General features: G+C 46.8%; 1 protein-coding gene across 2 annotated transcripts in view; it reads right to left on the bottom strand.

Moving 5' to 3' along the window:
• FRMD1 (FERM domain containing 1) overlaps window positions 1-20995 on the bottom strand; it is a 43728-nt gene extending 22733 nt beyond the window's left edge. For both annotated transcript variants that reach the window (XM_074818565.1, XM_074818566.1), the window contains exons 1-3: window positions 20895-20995; window positions 10456-10619; window positions 4101-4191 (exon numbers count right to left, since the gene is read on the bottom strand). In XM_074818565.1, coding sequence (XP_074674666.1) covers window positions 4101-4191; window positions 10456-10551 — 187 coding nt within the window. In that variant the 5' untranslated portion in view covers window positions 10552-10619; window positions 20895-20995. The remainder of the gene's footprint in view (window positions 1-4100; window positions 4192-10455; window positions 10620-20894) is intronic.
• Window positions 20996-21198: the final 203 nt, after the last annotated feature.

Raw genomic sequence — 21198 nt, 5'->3', positions numbered from 1 at the left:
CCTGTTGTCATCTGTCTTCTTAAGAGACCCTTTGTTGTAATAGATACCCATGTAATATAACATGGTAGCATGTTCCATCCATGAACTTCAGTAATGGAGAATACACAGATGTGGAAGAGTTAACTGGAGACAGAGTGGTCTTGGCAGAGTTAACCACCAAGTTCCTTGCTAAGCGTGTGCTGAGGCATGGGTCTGGCAAGGTGAACAGCCATAGCTGTAATAACTGAAGGATGATCCTTGAGGCAGGGGAATCCTTGAGGCAGGGGAGCTGAAGCAAAGGGGTTTGGTTTTGTTAGAAAGCCAGTCTAAGAAATTGATAAGAGGACACAGAGACAGCAGCAGGGTGTAGGAGCTGCAGGCTTGCTCCTTCCCAATCAAAGGCTTCCACCTCCTTGGGTCAAACAAGGTTTGCTCCTGGAAAGGAGAAGCCCAAGACTGGGGGTTGAAGAGATCTGGGTTATAACAACAAAGAAGGCCTGGCTGTTCTTTGTCTGCTGACAATCAGTTTTGTTTTAGAAGACTGAATTGTTATCAGAAAGTATGCAGCAACACAAGACCGAAACCTCCCGCAGGGCACTAGATAAGGTTGACCCTGCAGGAGGAGCTGCAATGTAAGACCCAGCTGCTGAAGCCTATGGAGCCATCTTGAACCTGGCAGGATTGCAGGGTTTTTCACTGAGCAAACTATGAGGAAAAAAAAATGCCCTTTAGCAGCAGCAGCATGCAAGGTATAGCCTGCTTGATGATCCACGACAAAACTAGAAGAGCAACATGTCCCAAGCTTTGTGCCAGTGTGGCCTCCTATTAACATACACTCCTGAACTCAATTTTCAAAGTGATCAACTTCTTATAGACACAAGCTTTTTTCCCCCCCAAATACAGTTGGTTGAAATAGTTTTCATCTTGAGAATAAAAAAAGCTCAGGGGGTGAAAAATTCTGTCCTGCCACCATTAGTGTTACCTTAAATCCTGAAGCTTGCTCTCAGCATCTGTAACAGTCAGAAGTGAAGGCAATGAATTTAGGCAATGAATGCTGGAAGACACACTCCAAGACCCACAGCTTAGATCTCACAGCATTCATGGTTTGCAGTTTGCATGGTACTTTGTGGTGCTGTTTTCATTTTTGCCACACTTAGGGGTTAAACTTCTGTTTATGATTAAGGAGCCCAACCTCTCCCCCTCACACACATACTACGAGACCAGCAGAGCATTAGTGTATCTGTACAACGTCTTGCAGGTCAAACGGGCTCTTAATCCAGATAATCCACCCAGTGTGATTGGTTACAGTTACAGTAGAAATCCTTTAATTTTCATTCTCTTGCCACTGCTGACAGTCAGGGTTTTGTTGACAAATTAGCAGCAAGGTAATGGATGCAGGTAGATTAGAATACCTTGGTCTGCATGTAGCAGCACCAGACTGACAAAAATAAATACTCATTAAGAAACAGGGAAATATATCCTTATTAAAACAGGGCAGTTGTTTCTTAAAAAATTAGATCTTAGAGCTGCAGCACAGAGAGGTGAAACCATGATGCAGAAGAGGAATAGTTTGGTGCGAAACACACAGGCTTCCTCTCCAGTTTGTAGACATCCAGCCCACCCTCGCCCTGCAGACCAGCCCCTGGCCTTCCCTTCACAGCCTCTGCAGGACATACACTGACTTGCTGCCTGTCCAAGGCAACTGACTTAAGTACCCACAAGACAACCCTGGGCAATGCAAAACTTACCCAGGCCTCCCTACAACCTGACCAGACTGCTTCTCTTTCTTGAGATGATAGCTTGCTGTGAAACCAAAAATTCCTGAAAAGCAGACAGTGCCTTAAAGGCTAATTCCAAATGCCAGAGATGGAGAGTGCTACATCTGCAATAGAAGCAAGAGCTCACTTACCACTGGCAGCAAGGAAGATGATCACCAGTCTGTTGGCCAAAACAAGGTGGTGGGAAATCAAATTGGGGAACAGAAAGCAAAAGACTTCATTTGCTACAGCTCTACAGTAATAAACCTGGAGCTATTTTAAAAACAACATAAAGAAAACCCTAAAACCCACCCCACAAGACTCCAGTCAGCAGCTTACTGGACTTTCACAGTTGAAAGGTAGGGACCAGAGAAGCAATAACAAGCAGACCAGGTTTGCTCCCTCTCTCGAGGGTGGGCTGCAGCCTCCCTGGTGGCTACGGCCATTCAGGCTGAGAATCTCACTGCTGATGCTTCTCTGTTGTCTGGCCCCACAGATTCTTAAACAGAGGCACAAACGAAAATAAATCTCCTCCTCATCCAAAATCCTGACACCTGCCTGGGTGGCAGAGGGAGACGGCTGTCAGGAGGAGCCAGGGTGAGCACAAGGAGCCTTCAATTAAGCAGCTTTACAAACTGAGCTACAGCAAGCAGGAGTAAGGAACGGTCAGGAAAACAAAACAAAAAGAAAGCACAACAAAAGTCCAGGCTACTGGGCTCCTGCGACTCTTTTCCTTAAGATTTTTCTAAGACTTTTGTGAAGAATTAGCTGCTCTAAAAAGGAAGAACACTTTTGTGAAGTGAAAAGAAAATTGTTTATGTTTAAAGCTATGGGCAATATACCTTAAGGTCTAGTCAACACAGCTTTATTACGCTCTTTGGGTTCGGGTAGTTACACTGCATTTCCAACAGGCTGAAAGGCATCTACCACAATAGGGTATTTTGGGGCCAGAGCCCCTGTGCTTGACAGGGGGAAGGAAACTGCTCCACACAAAAGGTGGGAGGGAAGAAAAAAGCAGGGTGGGGAACAGAAAATATTAAACAAGAGAGATATGAAGGGGAAAAAAGAAAGTGAAATAAACACAAGAGAACAGGAGAAGAGCACCTAATTCAAAGAAAACAGGAATGAAATTGTCCTGTCTTGCAGGGGAGGACGGAGCTCCAATTTCACCCAAGACATCCTGCAAGTGGAATAGGCAAAAACTGGTGTTATAAAAAGGCGGTGGAGGTGGGGACTCACAGAAACACAGTCGATTTGTGAAAAAAGTTAAAAACATTCAGGTCTTCCTCACATTAAAAAAAACCCTGCACTGACTTAAATGCACAGATATTTTTGTTAGCTACTGGTTTAGTTACATTGATGGAATCTCTTAGAGACTCTACAAACCTTATGGAGATAAACAGCTTACACTGGTCTTAGTTTGAGTGCTGCGCTCAAAAAAAGCAGTTCATAGACAATGAAAGCAGAAAGGAAATGAGATGAGCAATCTTAAAAGAAACTATTTTATCCCACATACTCACAAGGAGGCAAAAGAAACTTTATTTAAAGGACTCATAAAAGACTATTCCCATTTCAGTGAAACAATATCTAGACTTGCAGTAGTAAATATCAATACACCTGAGAAAAATTTTGGAGGGAAGAAAAGTCCTTTCCACACTTTTGGACATGTGGGGAGGCAGGATAAGGAGGACAACAGATCCATTTCTAATTACCAAGAGTTGAGGTGGGGTGGGGTGTGCCAATGCACACACCATCCCAGAAATTGAATATCTCATATCAGTTTGCTCTGTTAAGGCATCATCTTACACTGCTCCCTGGTCATTACTAAGCCATAGGACCAAGCAGTCTGGACTTCAACCCACAGACTAAGAAATTTTGTATTTCCCATGTCGTATTTCAAAACCCAGTGTCCCCCCTCCATGCATTCAGTCCCCTCAAACCATTTGAGTTTCCTCCCCCTGGTGCCACATTCTTTTCGTGTGACTTCAGAAGATAAGTAACACTTTCAGCCCCAAAGTCCTTTTAAAATTCACCTCCTGTTCAACTACTGACAGTTTTGAATTCAGTGACAAATATGTTGGCTAGCAACTCAGCTACAGGAGAGAAAGAAAACCCCACAAAGAGGTGGCACATAAGAACAAAGGAGCAGAACAAAAGCCCCCCCTTCTCCCAATTTGTCTGCCCACATACCAAAGATCAAAAGAGCTCCGAGAAGCCTGTGCATAATCTACATACTTTGTGACCTTATTACAATCAAATTCCCCGCAGGCACGGCCGCTGTGTATATATGCGCACACTGTAAATACACAAGCGGGTCTGTGGACGTTTGCCAAGTCATTTGCTCCATGCATTGAGTTTGCTTACTTTTAACAATGCTGAGGCCAAAGAAGTGAGGCTCTTTAATCTTCACTAAATCACAAACTTGCTGAAAGAGCTCCTGTCCAGTGGCTTTGACCTGAAAGAAACAATCAATCCAACATTACAGATGGCTCACACACCTGGATGGAGCCATTCTCCTTCTTTACATTGGCCAAAACATTTTTGGGTACCATAGCAAAAAAAAAAAAAACCAACAACCACCACCCCCACAGAAAAAGCTTTGTTTTCAGTATTACTGCTATTATCACAGATTAATAATCAACGTATCATTCTCCTTTCTTCACAGTGCAAAGTAGCTCAGCTCAGTAAGACATGAATTTAAAGTTTTCTATCTATTGGCATCTTTGTACAAGACTGGAGCGCTGCTGGAGTCCTAGTTTTGTGCAGTACTGACCTGGCTATTTATAGGTGCTCTTACAAAAAGTGCGTTTGTAATTACAGAAATGAAAATACTACTCTCTTGCAGATTATTTTTCTTTTTTGAGAGGTTAAGAGAAATAACAAAACCAAAAACTTTCATTCAGGAGAACTAGAAACAAAAGTATAGAAACAAACCCAAGACTGCATGGTTTGAGTAGAAATAGCTTGTGGGTTAAAGATAAGGTTGCTCAGTACCCCACACAGAAGAGCTTTTTCTGTCCCCTGCTGACTTCTGGTCACACAGCAATTAACATCTTCATCTTCCGAAGCTGTCACCAATGGCCTATAAGCTCCTGCCCATTTCCATGCCACACTGAGACCCTTGCCCCCCATAATGCTGTGCATGCACTGAGGAAGCACTGGGAAAGTAGGACTGCCAGCATATGCTCCTGCAGGGAACAGAAGCTGGGTAGTATTTGCAAGCACAGCACAGGACAAGCTCAGCTCAGCCCTCAGTGCTACCAGCTGCAAAATAGTCCAGAACCTCTGAGTTTGGTTATGCTGCTGCTGCTGGACCATGCCAATTAGCACCAACAGCCTTCCCGAGGGGTGACAGTGCAGTGCTACCTTCACAGCAGCAAAGATGATGGGGCAGAAGTCGACTACTAAACTCTCCGACAAACTAATCACTGCCATCAAACTCATCGCCACCATTCTTTCTTCAAATCCTTTTCGTACAGGCATCCTACAGAAACCAGCTGCACTCCCCTCCCTGCCCCAGGACGTACCATGTCACTAGACATGGACAATGGGAAACTGGAGGTCATTTAAGTACTCATTTTCTTCTACTTGACAAGGCATCACTAGTCAGCCACTCACTACTGCTTTATCAGGAGCTTTGAAGCCTGCGCTACACCAATACACACATGCATGTGCATGTATGTGCTTTGGGAGGGGAGAAGGTAGTGCACAGTTCTGGTAAGACCCAAAACCACACCTGGGTCTTATTATCACAGAATGGTTTGGGTTGAGAAGGGATCTTAAAAATCGTCTAGTTCCAAGCCCCCTGCCATGGGCAGGGACACCTTCCACTAGATCAGGTTGCTCAAAGCCTCATCCAGCCTGGCCTGAACACTTCCAGGGAGGCCTCCATGTGAGACTGCACCCTTACAGTCTCACACCTAAATACAGTATTTGCTCAGCTTCCAAGAACATGCAGTTGGAAGGGAAAGTTGAGCATGGATCTGTCTCCCTTCTCAAGGATGCAAGCTCTGAGTATGTTCTCCTACTTGGGAAGTACTCGCTAAGGAAGAAGTGACTTACTCCAGCCAGAATGGTTATATGCATACAAGAGTCTCTGGCAACACAGGACTTTTACACATGTAAAAGCTATATGATTAGATTAATTTTGTAAGTGGCATGCTTTCACACCTAAGGGAAGAAAAACCTGCTTTAAGATGCTTAGTTCTAGGGAACTGAGCACTTCAGTGTTTTGTGACACTCAGCTATAAATCAGCAATTTAATCAGATTTCTTGCACAGAAAGTATGTGAGCTACCACCTTCTCCATTCTCCTTTTGGCACTTCCTTTCTGTATCAAGTTTTACTCCCAGCCTTCAAGGCTATGCAATACTGATTACACTTGAAACTGCTGTTCCCTCCTCCTGCCTTCCACTCTGCTCAAAGCAACCAACATTTTCCTTTGCATTTTTAATCTGTGCACTTCTCTTTGGCCTTTCCTCCCTTTGCATATGGTTCCTGTGCCAAGCTCTATCCCAGACACGCCATGAATCATTCCCTCCCCTGATACTCAGCTTTGTCCCATGTCAGACTCAGGGCTTCTTTACACGTGAAATTTTGTCCAAAGTGAAGCTGAGTGCAAGTTTATAAAAGGTAACTGCTACTCCAGGGTCATTCTGTGTGCAAAATATTCACACGTATTGGTTGTCTCTATCCTTCTTGGTCCATATGCTTTAAAACATCAGCTCTCCTGCTCACAGAACAACTGCAAGACTTCAGACCTCTGCCTGCCATTCACCAACACACAGGACCTCACCAGACTTCCTCCCCTCCAAAAATTTCTGCTCACACTCCCACCCTTTCTCCAGCAGCTAGGCAAGAAGCAACATCTGCTGTGGCTGCTTCTGAACTACCAAACACAGGTAGGGTGGCTGCTGCCCTGCTCCCCTTGTTGGCAGCCAGACCTTCACTACCATAGGTCTCTCCTTTATTCAGCTGCTACCACTCCAGAAAATTTTCAGAAACCAAGTCATAAAAACTAGTTGATATTGATCAACAGGTTCAAAACTATGAGGGAGATAAGACACAATGCTGGCAGATAAACAAAACTGAACAAACTGGATACAATTCCAAGATCTTTGGTGCAACTGATGCAATTTTTAGTTGCATCATTCTCACTCACAGCCTGCTTAAGCTCCCTGGCGCTCATACCCCATCTCCCCACTGGGGCTGCCTGCAGCAAGGCAGATTGCTTTGCTCTGTGCTCTGATGTCCCTTCTCCCCAGAAGAAACCTCCCACTTCGCCTCATTGTCCTCCAGGTGGCTGGTGAGCTCCTCACGTTCACAGTTGGTCCTGGGAAGACAAGTTTTCCTCATTGCCATCCCCTCAAATTCATCTATACATCCAGAAAGATGGACACCGAAGTTAGTTAAAAGATACCCAGTTATGGGGGAACAGACTTTAAAATGGCTCCTGCTCTTCTCTTCAACAGCACTATCTGTGAAGGGCATAAGACAAATCCATTTTAAAGAGCAGGCTTCAATCTACATGTGACCACATAAAACACATATAGGTAAACTCTTATCTGGAAGGGTGGAATTTATATGGGAGGGGGGGAGAAAGGAATTACCTGCATAAACACTGTGCTTATCACGGGAAGGATCTATAATTTATTCTGCTGGAAGGATAACCATTCCTACCTACCTCACTGAGCTACAAGCTTGTTTAGTATTTGCATTCCACACTGAAGAGGTTAAAAGGCTTTGGAAATCTTAAGTAGTGGCATTATTATTCTAATAAATACACAAAGTATCACCTGTGGTTGTGCTAATTAAATTTGGGTTCTACCAACATCACTAGAAAATTGCCTTGATGTTACTTTAAAAAAAAAAATCTCTGCAGCTGCAAAATCTTAATTTTTGTTGTTTTGAAGGGGTGTTGTGGTAAAGACAGAAGCCAAATGAAAAGCTGGTTTTGGTGACTTGCCCAGCTGTAACAGGTCATGTTTCACTCTCTATGCAATTAGGACACAACTGTGTGTTGAGGTTTCATGTTTTGCCTAGGCAGCTATTCCCTTTCACACGCAGGCATCTCCACATACTTATTTTCCCAGCTTCCCAGCCACCAAAGCAAGCGGCAGCAGAAATGAGGAAGGAAAACATCTTTAAAAGGGCTACTGAGGGGTACTGTGTCAGGGACCCCTCCACAGGACAAGGCAGCGATGCTCAAGGTGCCCTGACACTTTGAAGGGGCAGCAGGCGGGAACGGGGAGGACACGGCACCTTCCCTCCATCCCTGTCAGTGACCAATGCAAAAGACCATTTCTTATGATTATTAAATACCTCGGAGGTATTTAAAAGTCACATAGATGTGGCACTTAGGGACATGGTTTAGTGGTGGACTTGGCAGTGTTAGGTTTATGGTTGGACTCAATGATCTTAAGGGCCTTTTCCAACCTAAATGCTTTTATGATAAACTGCAGGTATCCAGGATTTACCATATGGTCTAAGAACTGCCTAAACTTAATACTGTGGAACATGACCCAGTGGTGGAGGAACAGCCATGTGTCCAGCTCAGGGATCCGCACAGCAAGGAGCGGTGATGGCATGAGCCCTGCCAGCATGCTGCCCTCCTGCACACCAGTCTGCACCTTCCCCATGGCAAGGCGGGCTCTGCTATCTTGGACCTTTAGCCTCCCTGATAAAAGCTATAAGAAGGTGAGATGTAGGGTCAGCCACAACAGACCATTACCCAGGCCCGCTCACCTGCCACCAAGAACTCAACTAAATCATCATTTTGTGGTTTGCACAAAAGCCAGCAGACTGCAAAAGCCTTCTGGGTTGGTAGATGGGCTGGGTTTGAACCACAGAATCACAGAATTGTCTAGGTTGGAAAAGACCTTGAAGATCACCCAGTCCAACCATTAACCTAACATTGACAGTTCCCAACTACACCACATCCCTCAGCGCTATGTCAACGCGACTCTTAAACACCTCCAGGGATGGGGACTCCACCACCTCCCTGGGCAGCCCATTCCAACGCCCAACAACCCGTTCTGTAAAGAAATGCTTCCTAATATCCAGTCTAAACCTTCCCTGGTGCAACTTGAGGCCATTCCCTCTTGTCCTATCGCTTGTTACTTGGTTAAAGAGACTCATCCCCAGCTCTCTGCAACCTCCTTCCAGGTAGCTGTAGAGGCCTCCTCTTCTCCAGACTAAACAACCCCAGTTCCCTCAGCCGCTCCTCGTACGACATGTGCTCCAGACCCTTCACCAGCTTCGTTGCCCTTCTTTGGACACACTCGAGTAATTCAATGTCCTTTTTGTAGTGAGGGGCCCAAAACTGAACACAGTAATCGAGGTGTGGCCTCACCAGTGCCGAGTACAGGGGTAAGATCACTTCCCTGTCCCTGCTGGCCACGCTATTGCTGATACAAGCCAGGATACCATTGGCCTTCTTGGCCACCTGGGCACACTGCTGGCTCATGTTCAGCCGGCTGTCAATCAACACCCCCAGGTCCCTCTCTGACTGGCAGCTCTCCAGCCACTCCTCCCCAAGCCTGTAGCACTGCTGGGGGTTGTTGTGGCCCAAGTGCAGCACCCGGCATTTGGACTTATTGAAACTCCTACAGTTGGCCTTAGCCCATCGCTCCAGCCTGTCCAGGTCTCTCTGCAGAGCCTCCCTACCCTCGAGCAGATCAACACTCCCATCCAACTTGGTGTCATCTGCAAACTTACTGAGGGTAACCTACAAGCAGAGCACCCCAGATTTTGGTGTTAAAGCCTTGTTCCATCCAGCCTTTGTGGCTGTTTCATTTAAGGATGCCACACTTAAGCACAGCAGGTAGGAAAATTCCTACATGGATTTTGAAGATTAGCATGCATAGTTTCAAAAACCACCGTTTCAATCAAGTGCTTAAAATAACAGTTCACCTCAACTGTCTTCTCCCCCTCCCCATCCCAGAGGGGTAAAAAAAAAAAAACCAAACCAAAGCAAAACCTCCCCAGCCCACACGAGTGCACACACACGCTCACAAGAGAGCACTTATCTTTGAGGCTAGCTTGTTGTCTGAACGTGAAGTGCCTCTGTCGGCTCAGTTTCTCAGAAGTTCAAGGAGCAGCCGGTGTTGCACAAAGAGGCACTGCACCATGGTGGATACCGTGCCACGCTGGGCTGCCAGCTGACCTGGCTCTGCCATCACTTGCACACACACACTTGGGCATTTGAAGCGGTGATCAAAGAACTTAAGTGACTTACCTCTAGTTTTTGTGTGTACAAGTGCTCAAAGGAGGGAAAAACCCCCCACCCTCAATGGCTGTTTATTCTGCCTTAGAGTCTTTGAAGGGATCTGCAGACTATCAAAACCAGAAATAGATAAAACCCCAGAGCAAATGGTCATGTGTTAGGCACACTTGCTAAGTCATCAAGGCATTTCAGGTTCAGTTTTGTAAAAACTGCTGGATTATCAGTGGCAAAAATACTCTGAGAATAAAAAAGAAAAAACAACAGAAAAAGAGCAGAGGGGATCCCCCTGTCCAAAAACACAACCGGTACTTTTAAGGAACTCTGCAAATGAGTTGAAGCTGCCCAATTAGTAAATGAAGCACCAATTACCCTAAGCTGGCTAATAGCCTTTCGGTCAGCAGACCAGCACCAGGCTTTTCGGAGAACAATGCGAGCTAACAAAATAGAATTGCAGCCGTGATGCATCGACCTCCCAGCCTCCCTCCCAGCCACTCACCCCAACGACCAGGCTGAGCTGCTCCCGCGTGGGCAGGAAGACGCAGACGCTCCGGCTCTCCGGCTGCATCCTGCCCACCAGCAGCGCCCTGCTCATGGTGGGCAGCTCTGTGGGACTGGGGTCTTTTCTCCGGGTGGGCGTCAGGCTCCCTTCATCCCATGCACCTGTTGAGAAGGTGACAGCATCAGTGCCATGCTCCTGCCGGTGCTGGGAGCAGCCCACAGCACACGTTTAAAAAAAAAGAACCACATTCATCATTTTGCAGCACCACGGTCAACATTTCCACCAGCATCACAGCACAAACTGGGCAGAGTCGACCTTTAAATAGCTTGTGAGTCCCAGGAGAGCACCATAAAACAATCAGGTCTCCCTAGAATAACAAACCAGACTCAAGGTTTTGAGTTGGACGTAAGTGGTAAGGCAGGTGACACCATGGACTGCTTCCAAAAAATGCCCATGAGAGAGAGGGGAGCACCCCGTCCTTCAACCAGGTACCTCGCTCTGGCCCAAAAGTGGAGATTTCAGTGAGCCATCAGCAGGTGTGTGTCAGTGCAGAGGACTTCATCTGAGCTGTCTTCCCCCTCACCCCACCGCTGCCCCAAATGCTGTATACCTCAGCTCAAAGGAAGAGGTGGAAACACATAAACTCACAAGGCTGAGCCACTGTCTCATACTTCTTGTGAGACAAGCACTGCCAGTCTCCACCCAAGGGTTGAGCCCAAGCTGCATGAGCATCTTGGAGCTGAAGTTACGGTAACAACAGAAATAAGAGACAGAAATTCAGTTCACACTCAAAAGCACAGTAGCCAACATCATCTTCACATTATAGCTAGGTTAGATACAGTTTCCTCAGCAACTTGTGACATTTTATTTACTGCCCTCTCCATCTCCAATGCTCTCCAGGGCAAGGATGCGTTCTGTGGCACCTGACGAATCCAGCAAGAAGGGGAGAGGCTCCTTGAGGGTGAGTTAGGGATAAACACCGGCAGAGACCTGAACCAGCAAGATACCAACTGCTCCATCCCCGTACAAGATGATGCAAGTCAAACCCTGGCTTTCCCAAACAAAGTCCCCCCTGGCGTGACTCGTCTCCACCAGCAACACCCGAACACTCATCACCAATGCAGCAACAGAGGTGCTGCTGGCTGACGTCTGCCCGCAAAGCGCCCCAGGCCCCAGGGACGGGCATAACCCCCAGCAAGGGCAGCCAAACACAGGGGCTCTGGCAGTGCTACGCTCTCCCACCACCCACAGCACCACCCACCTTCAGGGGACAGGCTGTGAAGGGATGTGTGGGCTCATCCTTCACCCTCCAAAATGGATTCAATGACAAGGGATCATAAGCAGCAAGGAAGCACGTCATGCTATGCTAACACATGACATACACACGTATGTATGTACACATCCATGTGTGCATTACATATAAGTTTTAAAAGCATTTGGTATTTAAAATCATGTTTGTCCTGTTTCAGGGGAAAAATATGTCGGAATCACACTCATGCGTGGGAGATGGGAAAAGCAAACCGTCACGGATAAAACAAACTACACTACAGAAAAAAAGAACTTGGATTTACCCCTCTCCCTTCAATTCCATGCTCAAACATCATTTTTTTTAAAAAATCAAGTACAAACATGATCTACAAGTACAAAAGCGGTTCCATGCACCTCCTTCCCTGAGCAGGCATATACAATGCTTCCTAATAAAGCATTTTTTGATACAAGTTATGAGACAGAAGTACGCAAAAATTGCATTTGTTGTATTAATGAAAAGAGGGCTTTAGTACTTTTTTTTCAAAATCAGAATTTAATTAAACAAGAACTAGGATTTTTAAAAAGGAGATTGCTCTAAATTACAAGCAAGCAGGAAAAGCATATTTGATTTCTTGGAACAGGTGAAAGCTTCTATTAAATGAAATATTAAGATAAAAACTCTGATTTATCCTGTCTTATCAACATAATTATACTGATGAGCTCTCTTAGGCTCCAGGCTACACACTACTAACAGCTGTATATAAATTACAGATGTCTACAGAATGACTTGAGGGCAACGGGTCACCACTGTTATTGCCAGCTGATGTCATATGCACCATAAACTTTATCAACAGCATAAAGACCTCAGAGCATGAGCTCAAGCTTTCCAACATAAGGAGGTTTGTCTTAATTGTCAAACCACTGCACTGGCCGGTACACATTCCCACTCCGAGGGGAGATCACGTCCAAAGACGTTCATGTGGCTCGTAACAGAACTGACAATAGGACAAAGAAGCGACCATGAAATCTATAGAATATTGCGTGCATGTGTTTAACTGAAGAAACTGAATCCCACTTCTCCATAGTCTCTATAAAACACAGCTTCTGGAAAGCTTTTCCTCTGGTCTCACACCTGCTTTGTCCATTTGAATTTTTAAGAGAACAACTGTGGACCCTGGGAGCCAGGAAGTGAGAAAGGAGGGGGGAGAAAGTGTTTTTCTTCTTATGTTTTAAAACAAACGAGGTTGTGGACCCTGCCACAGCAGGTAAGAGGTTAAAGAAGCCATATCCTTAATCTGAAGGGGGAGGTTAAACACGAGCCCAGCTCAGCCTTCTCTTCTTTAGAGGTATGTTGGGATGTGATAAAACATTAATCATTAACTTGCTAGTACTGCATGTTTACACCTTTTAAAAAAAAAAAGTTGTGAGCCAAGAATAACTGCCCAATGAAAACAAGTGGCCAGAAGGAATGCTCTTACTTAAAGATACACTATTTCAGACTGCCCATATGCCATTCTTTTGTTTACCACAGATTCCAACCTCTTAACCTCAATTAAACCCTAAAAGCTCTAGCAAATGCACTGCAGATGAATTAATAAAAGCTGAAGTCAATCATCAGCCTCTGGGACACCCTACAGGTTGTTTTTGTTGGGGTGGGTTGTTTTTGTGTTGTTTTGGTTTTTTAAATAACATCACTTCATGTTTTAGCGCCCAGAAAAGTGCATTTTGAGATGTAATTGCTCGGTCAAAGGCCCAGCAGTCTATCAATGAAACAGCCAAAGGCGCTATTTATTTGTATTCTTCTGGTGTCAGTCAGGAGGCTTATTAGTGCCCAGAGTGGTAGCATAGCTTATTTAGCACTGTTTATTTTACCGAAACACATATGTAGCAGAGCTTTGGAAAACACGCCTGCCATTAATTTCAAGACTCCTCTGATTAAACAGCTCACAGACATAAAAAAATCATTAAGAAAAACCCTAATCTTCCCCTCCTCTCTCCATGGCCCTTCAAGCTGCCTCCCAGCACTAGACCAGAACCTCAGCACTTGTTGGGTCAAAGCAGGAATGGCTGAGATTTGCCTGAGTGAGAATGATAGAAGCAGCAGAGCCCTTCAAGGGAGGAAGAGGAGAAGGAAGACAGTTTGCTTCAGGTATCAGCAGGATGGCTACGTAAACCACCTCACACCTTCATATATGATAGCACAAGGATCGCTTGGCACCATTGAATCTGGGGCCATGCCACAGCCAGCCTGCCTGGAAGCAGGTCTCATCCAAACATCATGTGGGTTCTCATAGCCTTCTGAGCACTGCTCTATTTTAGCTATATTTTAAACATCAGTTTGTGGAACCACAGCAAAGTGGGTCCTTAATCGTGATTTCAGCCTCTAGGTACTGCCAGAACCACATCTCGAGAGGATAAAGCAAACAGATGAACAAGCAATCACCTACCAACTCAAAGCAGCAAAACAGAACAAAGTCCTCCTCTATCGAGAAAAAGACACAGGTAATTCTGTGCTTCTCTCAAAAACACCAGGAAACATGCTTTGTAAGGTTTATTGTAGTAAAACATCTTAGGAAAGCTGGTTTTGCTAGAGATGACAGAAAATGACCATTGAGCATCTTGCTGAGGAAATCTTAACCACAGCGGCCCTACAGAGTCCCATCAAAAACTGTCCAGAAATGTTAAGACTCTTCTTAACATTTAGTCTTTATCCAGAGATATCTTAGGCTTCTAAGACAACTAGACTCTTAGGCTGCAGTTTCACAATCAGCTTAAGCAGCAATAATCAAGGCAGTCCTGCAGCAAGAGAGACAGACAACTGCCTGGAAACAAATCTGCCTTTGGCAGCAACCCACACTTGGGCTGCCTTGTACCCATGATGAAACGCAGCCTTAAAACCGAGAACCCCCCTCACCTTCCAGGTATTTTGTCCCCTCAGAGGCATACTGTAGGGCATCAGTACTCTCTGAAAAACAGAGTAATAAAGAGCCTGAGCAAGTAAAAGAGGTAATGATTGCATATATTAGCTTTTCCCACCTTTAAGGCCCCACCCATCTCCTTTGACTATCCCCTGAGATGATGAAAATTTCTCTGGAAAGATGCATCCATGAGGAGGGAGGGGAAAAAAAGATGCTTGTCAGGGCAGAAAACAAGACTGAAGTTAAACAGCTTTATGTCATGGCTGCAGATGATGCGAGAACTGCCACCTGCAACCAACGCCCAGGACAACTAGGTCATGTCCTGCAGCGAATTCCCAGAAGCACACTGACTTTTCAAATGTTCCTGCCTCAGCATCACTCCACCACTAGCACAAGGGCGAGGATGCCACAAGGAGGTAAGGTACTGAATTTGGTGTCCACACACTGCTTTTGGGGTAGCATACACACCGGCCTTCAAACACTGAGCACCACTTGGTAGGAAGCCCCTATTCAAAGCCATTGAATGAGGAATACCAAGACACCTCCCAGTCACTTGGGTGCTCTGAAGGACTGGATCCCAGAACCAATGCAGCTTGCCTATAGGAAAGATGCAACACTGGCAGCAAAGACAACTGGCTTTCAGTCCACAGGTGTGGGAGATGCAACTGCAGCAGACCTGCATCTGCTAGCAACACCTGTTAGATCTGAGTGCAGTCCTCTCGCAGGGATAGGAAATGGGCCTGGCCCCCACCTTTCCTTTAGGATTTTCAAAAGGTACAATGGGAGATGCTTCCAAAAATTCCAGGGCTGTGGAGCCCTAGCAGACTTAGCCATCATCTTGTATCTTTTGGGACAGATGGGGAAATCACTTTTCCCTTTCTTTCTGTACAAGCAGCATTCCCTGGTGACGCTGAGCTTTAACAATAGAGAGGAAAATGCTTTCTCGTTAGTCTTCATCGCAGGATTAGACACAGCTCTGGCCCTATGACTGCCCCCACTCCACCTTTGTGCTGTGAAGTTTTCCTGCCCCACATCAAGCAGCACGAGTGAGTGCTAGAACATGAAAGGTGCTCTTGAGTTTGTAAGTCTTCTGCTCTGCACCTGCCCTACAACGTGGCCAGTGTGCTCAGGAAGAAGGGATCTCCCAACATTCCCAGGGACACCCATTCCTAACCTGGGACCATGCTGCTATGCTACTCGGTCTGTAGGCTGCCGTAGTCCTTAAGCTCAAAGACAGGGGACAACTCTCCTATCCAGGGATGGCAGGGTTCTCTGGTGGTCAAGTAAAAGTGACTCACATTTTTGGGCACACATCAGACCTTACTGCTGCTAACTAGTCCTCAAGGAGAGGAGAAAGGCTTAGCTAAGGACAGAGCACCAAAGGAGGTGCTCCTACAGCACACGGAAGTGCAATGGCAGAGCAGCAGTGGCAGGACCACACAGGGTGGCTACCACGTGTCCACCTGGCTCTCCCATGGGATGAAAAAAGCTCTTCAGCAGTTTGCTCACTGTGAGGACAGCCCAGGATGAATCATCTGGGCTTAATCTTTCCCTGAAACCAAAACTGAATTCAGGAGCCTTTTGCGAGAAACAGACAATGAGTATTAAAGGCTCCAGGCAAAAAGGGACAAATTAGGATTTCACAGGGACTACACTTTTCCATCACTTCCAAGTGATGGAAAGTACCTTTGAATTTTTGTACACAAAAACATGCAGCCTTTTAAAATACATTATTTTATCAGAAGCATGGGCAAGACTTAGCAATGTACATGCTTTAAACAATACCCAAACAGTAAAGTCTGCAGCTAGAGCACACAATTCCATTCCAGAATGCCTTTTTCCTTGGGGGACAAACATCCTCTTGCCAACAGGGGAAGAGCAACAATCAACTGAGCCTGCCTTTTCATTGACTGGTAAAAGTAGCAGCATGTACCCTATCACGTCTGATTACCAACATGAAGTTTCTCATCACAATGAATTTGTTTACTTCTGCATATTCTATTAATGGACTTGTTTACTGATTATCAATTGCTTATAGAGCTTCCTCATAATTCATATATCAAGCACATTAAAGTTTATGAGTAAGTAGCAACTGAAGGTATCAACTGGCCCACGTAAATGCAGAAACATAAGAAAGAACCAGCAAAATATGGGACAAGGTGTGAGCCAGCCTCAGTGTCCATCACACCTCACATAAAGCAGCAGCAAAGGAAGCCTACTCAGAAGCACGAAGCCATGTTTTCTCAGCTGGATGACCAAGACAGCATTGCATGAGATCTCACAGAGGTTAAGGGAAGTGAATTGTTTGTATAGCCATTCAGTAACAGCAAGCTTGCCTCCACTCAAACACATGGACACATGTCTTTCGAGACGAACCCTTACAGAAGGCTTATTCATGGGCATACATATGTAGCCAGGAGTGCAGTAAAGAAAACGCCACAGTCTGGTACCTCAGCGTGAATACTGATACTTCAGTCTGGCACTCCAGTGCTCACCCTGCGCACTTCTGCCATGTAGGGCAATCTTCACTAAAGACTGGTCATCTTTTGCATCTATGGAAAACAGGAAAGGCAAAGTACAGAGAGCTGCAGCAATGTCTTTAAAATAAGTGAGAGTGAGGCTTCCTTCATGGCCACTGTAACTGTCAGGAAGCTTAGGAAGTGGAGGGAGAGCAGCAGCAAGACCTGGTCTCTCTACTAGCAACTCAGGAGAGAAGCATCCTTCTATATCATGCATATTGCAAACGCATGAGGTCTCATGACCCAGAAGCCTATCAGTTAATTCTCCAACTGGAAACATATCCTTTTTTTAAGTCTACCGAGGCTTTCTCCCAAGTGGATCTATTATGTTCTTGCCTTAAGCACAACAGCTGAGAGGCACTCTTCTACAAGACTGTCTTTGAGAAGTTACTCCACAGTGATGGTATTTTTATATTTGAGCTGGGCTGGACTGAATTGGAACAGATCACCAAGCCTTCTGAAATATTTTGCAGAGCTGTCAGGAAAGACCATGTAACAATTCTAGAAGTAAGCAGACTACAAAACCTTTATTTAAAAAAAAAAAAGCAAAGCATCATTATAACTTCACAAGGAGCACCTGAAGTTGCAGGACAAATAAGAACAGACACACTTTTACCAATATATCATGTAAAGAACTCTTCTGATGAGGAATAGCTTTGCTACCAGTAATAACCAGGTTAAAAAAATTGGCTTACTTCCCTAGAGGAAGGAGAAAGTCCACTGCTGATCTCGTGGCATTTGGATCACTGTCTAAATATTCAGATCAACTAGGCAAGTTCTGCATCAGTTTGCTTCTAACTTTTTCCCCCTAAAGTGTACAGCTCATCTTGAACATATTCAGAGCAGAGAGGAATACTGATTAATATGAAGTGGATGGACTTCCAGAAAGAATAGATGAAACTCTGCCTGGAACACAGCTTGTCTCTATTTCAAGTGTGAAAACATCAATTTGCCAATACCTTGACAAAATTAACACAAACAGCAGGGTCTTTATGATTAGAAGCAGCTCCAGAGACTGCACACAGTACCACCAGACATCAACTTCAGCAAAGCTATGGGGAAACAGGAAGACACGACCCAAAAAAAGAAACAGAACAAAAAGCCAACTTTACAGAGAGTGCTGCATTTTTCAGGTGATGCTGAATTTTGCAAAAAGAGGAAACGGAGCAAAAAAAGACCAAGCATAAGAAATGGTTTAACAAGAAGCAAATTACTTCCTCCTGCAATTCTCCAAGGAGCAGCTCCTCCTTGTCAGAGGACTTCTTTTGGGCTGAGACCACCATTTGTCCGTGCTCAGTTACTAACCACACACTATGAATTAAGGTACCACTGCTAAACACCGCCAAGATAATCAAGGAGCAGTGCAGTAGCACAGGACTTTCTGCAAGAAAAGTAGTGTAACCCTGGAGCACAGTAAGCATGCAAGTAATTTACATTGTCTTGCATTGGATGAACAGTAGGGCAAGGACTCTACTACAAAAGCTAACTGATACAGAGTTAACCACTGGATTGATACACTTTTTACCTGCAGTGTTGGGAACAGAAAAGACTGCTCTAGCTTTAAAGCACTATCAGCTTTGCTTAAAAAAAAAAAAAAAAGAAATGACATGGCCCTTACCCGCTATGCAAAAATTTCCTCTATCAAAAAAGACTTAAATCAGAAAAACACATGTAAGTAGAAATTTTTTGTTTGTTTTAGGGTTTTTTTGTCTCAGGAAAAAAAGGTGACACAAACTTATTTGTCACTGGTGTTTATCCCAGTTTATCGCATACATATAAAAATCTAATTAAAACAAAAATCCCTGGGGGAAAAAAAAAAAAAAACCTGTCTGAAGCACAGACAGTATTTTTTGCTAAACCACTGAAAAGAATCACTACACTCATGTTCTTCAATAGCATTTTGTAGACTTATTTTTGCCTATACTTGTCTTATCCCTCTTTTGTTCCCCCCCCCCTTTTTTTTTCTTATGGTGATCTCTGCAGGAAAAATTTTTTCCCCTTTTGGATTCCATTTTCTTCTGATTTGGCATTCTTCATCTGAAGCCAAAACACTGGCTACTACACAGACTCTCAACATCGCCTGTGCTGAAAAGAGAACACTTTGATTAAGAGTACACAACAATTAAATGGGAGGAATAAACAACAGAGTGAGGCCAAGGCATTTTGTTGTCATTCCAAGTTTTTCAGAAACAAAATAAAATTTAAAAAAGATAAAAACTGAATAAATGGAAAACCAATGTCCAAAAAGTTGTTTGGGTTTGGTTTTTTTTTCCCTTTTTTTAAACATTACCCCTGAGATCATCAGTGCTAGCAATACATCCTCATTATCTTCTCTGGGAAAGCGCCCTATGCTTCTGAAGTATTTATTGTCAGCACCTGGGCACCATGGCAGTTCTCTGAAGAAGGGACAAGGTTCAGACAGCACGTTACAGTTTCCTGGTGTGGTGGAAAAAAACAGATGTGCATTTTAAATGCCACCGGGGAGTTAACCTGAGAGCCCGTCACTGCCGAGCAGCAGGAGAAACACCTCTCGATGCAGAGGATGCCGATTTCTCAGCACAGGAAATCCAGAGCCTTTCCCTGTAAATCATTACCAAGAAAGAATTCAAGAGGTGGAGAAACAACGAAGTATGGGGACACTTTCCTTTTGACACCCGGCCCTTCTCCCGTGCACATGTACCTGCTGGGACACTCGTCCTGTCCCGGGCGGTAGATGAAAACCTGTCACCGTGGGCAGACCAGCCCCGCAGGACGCCTCCAGCCCCTCGCCCCCGAGGCCACCTCCGAGGAGGTGGCAGCAGGCGCTGGAGGAGGCCCAGGTGCACCTGCCCCAGTGGGCTCACCCCGCCCAAGGTGCTCGGTCATGCGGGGCTCTGGGGGGGCCCGCACCCCGCCGGGCAGCGCTGGCCTCGCCGCCGTCCCGCGCCAACCGGCCACGGCCATGTCACTGTCCCCCAGCACCTGCGAGGCAGGTGGCAGCCAACCAAGTGCCTGCTGGAAGGCGTCCCAGGCTCGGGGCCACCTCCTGCCCCGCAGGAGCCCTTTGGGAGATGCCCACCTGCCCTGGGTCTCGTCGCGCAGCCGGGGGACGCATCCCAGCATCACCTCATCTTCTAGCACCGGCGAGACTCGCCGGTGGCACAGGAGAACAGCGAGGGATGAGGGAGTCACCAGGGCTCCAAATCTCCTCCGGAGCCCCACTCTCTCCCGTTTCCTGCCCGCCCTCGCCACCTCTGGGAACTGCGACGACAGCCACGGCCTCAGCCCCGCCGCTCGCCGCTGCTTTGACGGCAAAACTCCCCGCTAACGTAATACAACTAGAAACCGCTGCGGCGCTTCAGCCGAAGTTCAGACGCGCCTTTGCGGACAAAGTTGTCCACCTACTTGTGCAGTCACCACCGCAGGGTCACACCGGCAGGCGCGGGCAGGCGACCAGCCCCCCGCAGCCCCGCGGGCACCTCCCCGGGCGCCCCGCGCCCGCGGTGCTGCGGCCCCGCTCGCTCGCCCCGCCTGGCCGGGCGCTCCCCGGGTCCCGCCGCGCAACGCGCCGCTTGCAGCCACGCCGTTCCCCCGGGGACCGCTCCCGCCCCGCACTCGGGACCCGTCCCCCGTCCTTTGTCCCCCGGCAGCTCACCGGGGCCGCGCCCGCCCCGCCCCACCCCGCTGCCAGAGTCGGAGGGACGCGGGAGACGCGGGACCTGCCGGCGCCGCTGCCCCGACGGCGGAGCTCGGGTGCCGCCCGCGCACTTACCGCGGGGTGGCCCCAGCCGCGGGGCTCCGCCGTCCTCTGCGAGGGGCACCCAGCGCCCGCCGAGCCGAGCCAGCAACGTCCCGGCGGGGCAAGCGGCGGGCGCACGCTGGGGCCCGGGAGGAGGACCGGCCGTGGGGGCGGGGCCGGGAGCGGACGGACACGCCCCCCGCCCCACCCCGCCCTTCCCCGGGACTGCACGCCGACACCCGCGGCGGCCCCGCGCGGGGTTCTCCCGCCCCCCGCCGCACCGCCTCCTCAGCGGATTGGCAGAGCCGGGCAGGGAGTGGGCGGGGCGGGGCGGTGG

This window comes from Strix aluco, chromosome 3 (assembly GCF_031877795.1).
Source record: "Strix aluco isolate bStrAlu1 chromosome 3, bStrAlu1.hap1, whole genome shotgun sequence".
Classification (NCBI taxonomy): Eukaryota; Metazoa; Chordata; class Aves; order Strigiformes; family Strigidae; genus Strix; species Strix aluco.
Note: the sequence above shows the minus strand (reverse complement) of the source record. Positions and strands in the feature narration are given on the sequence as shown.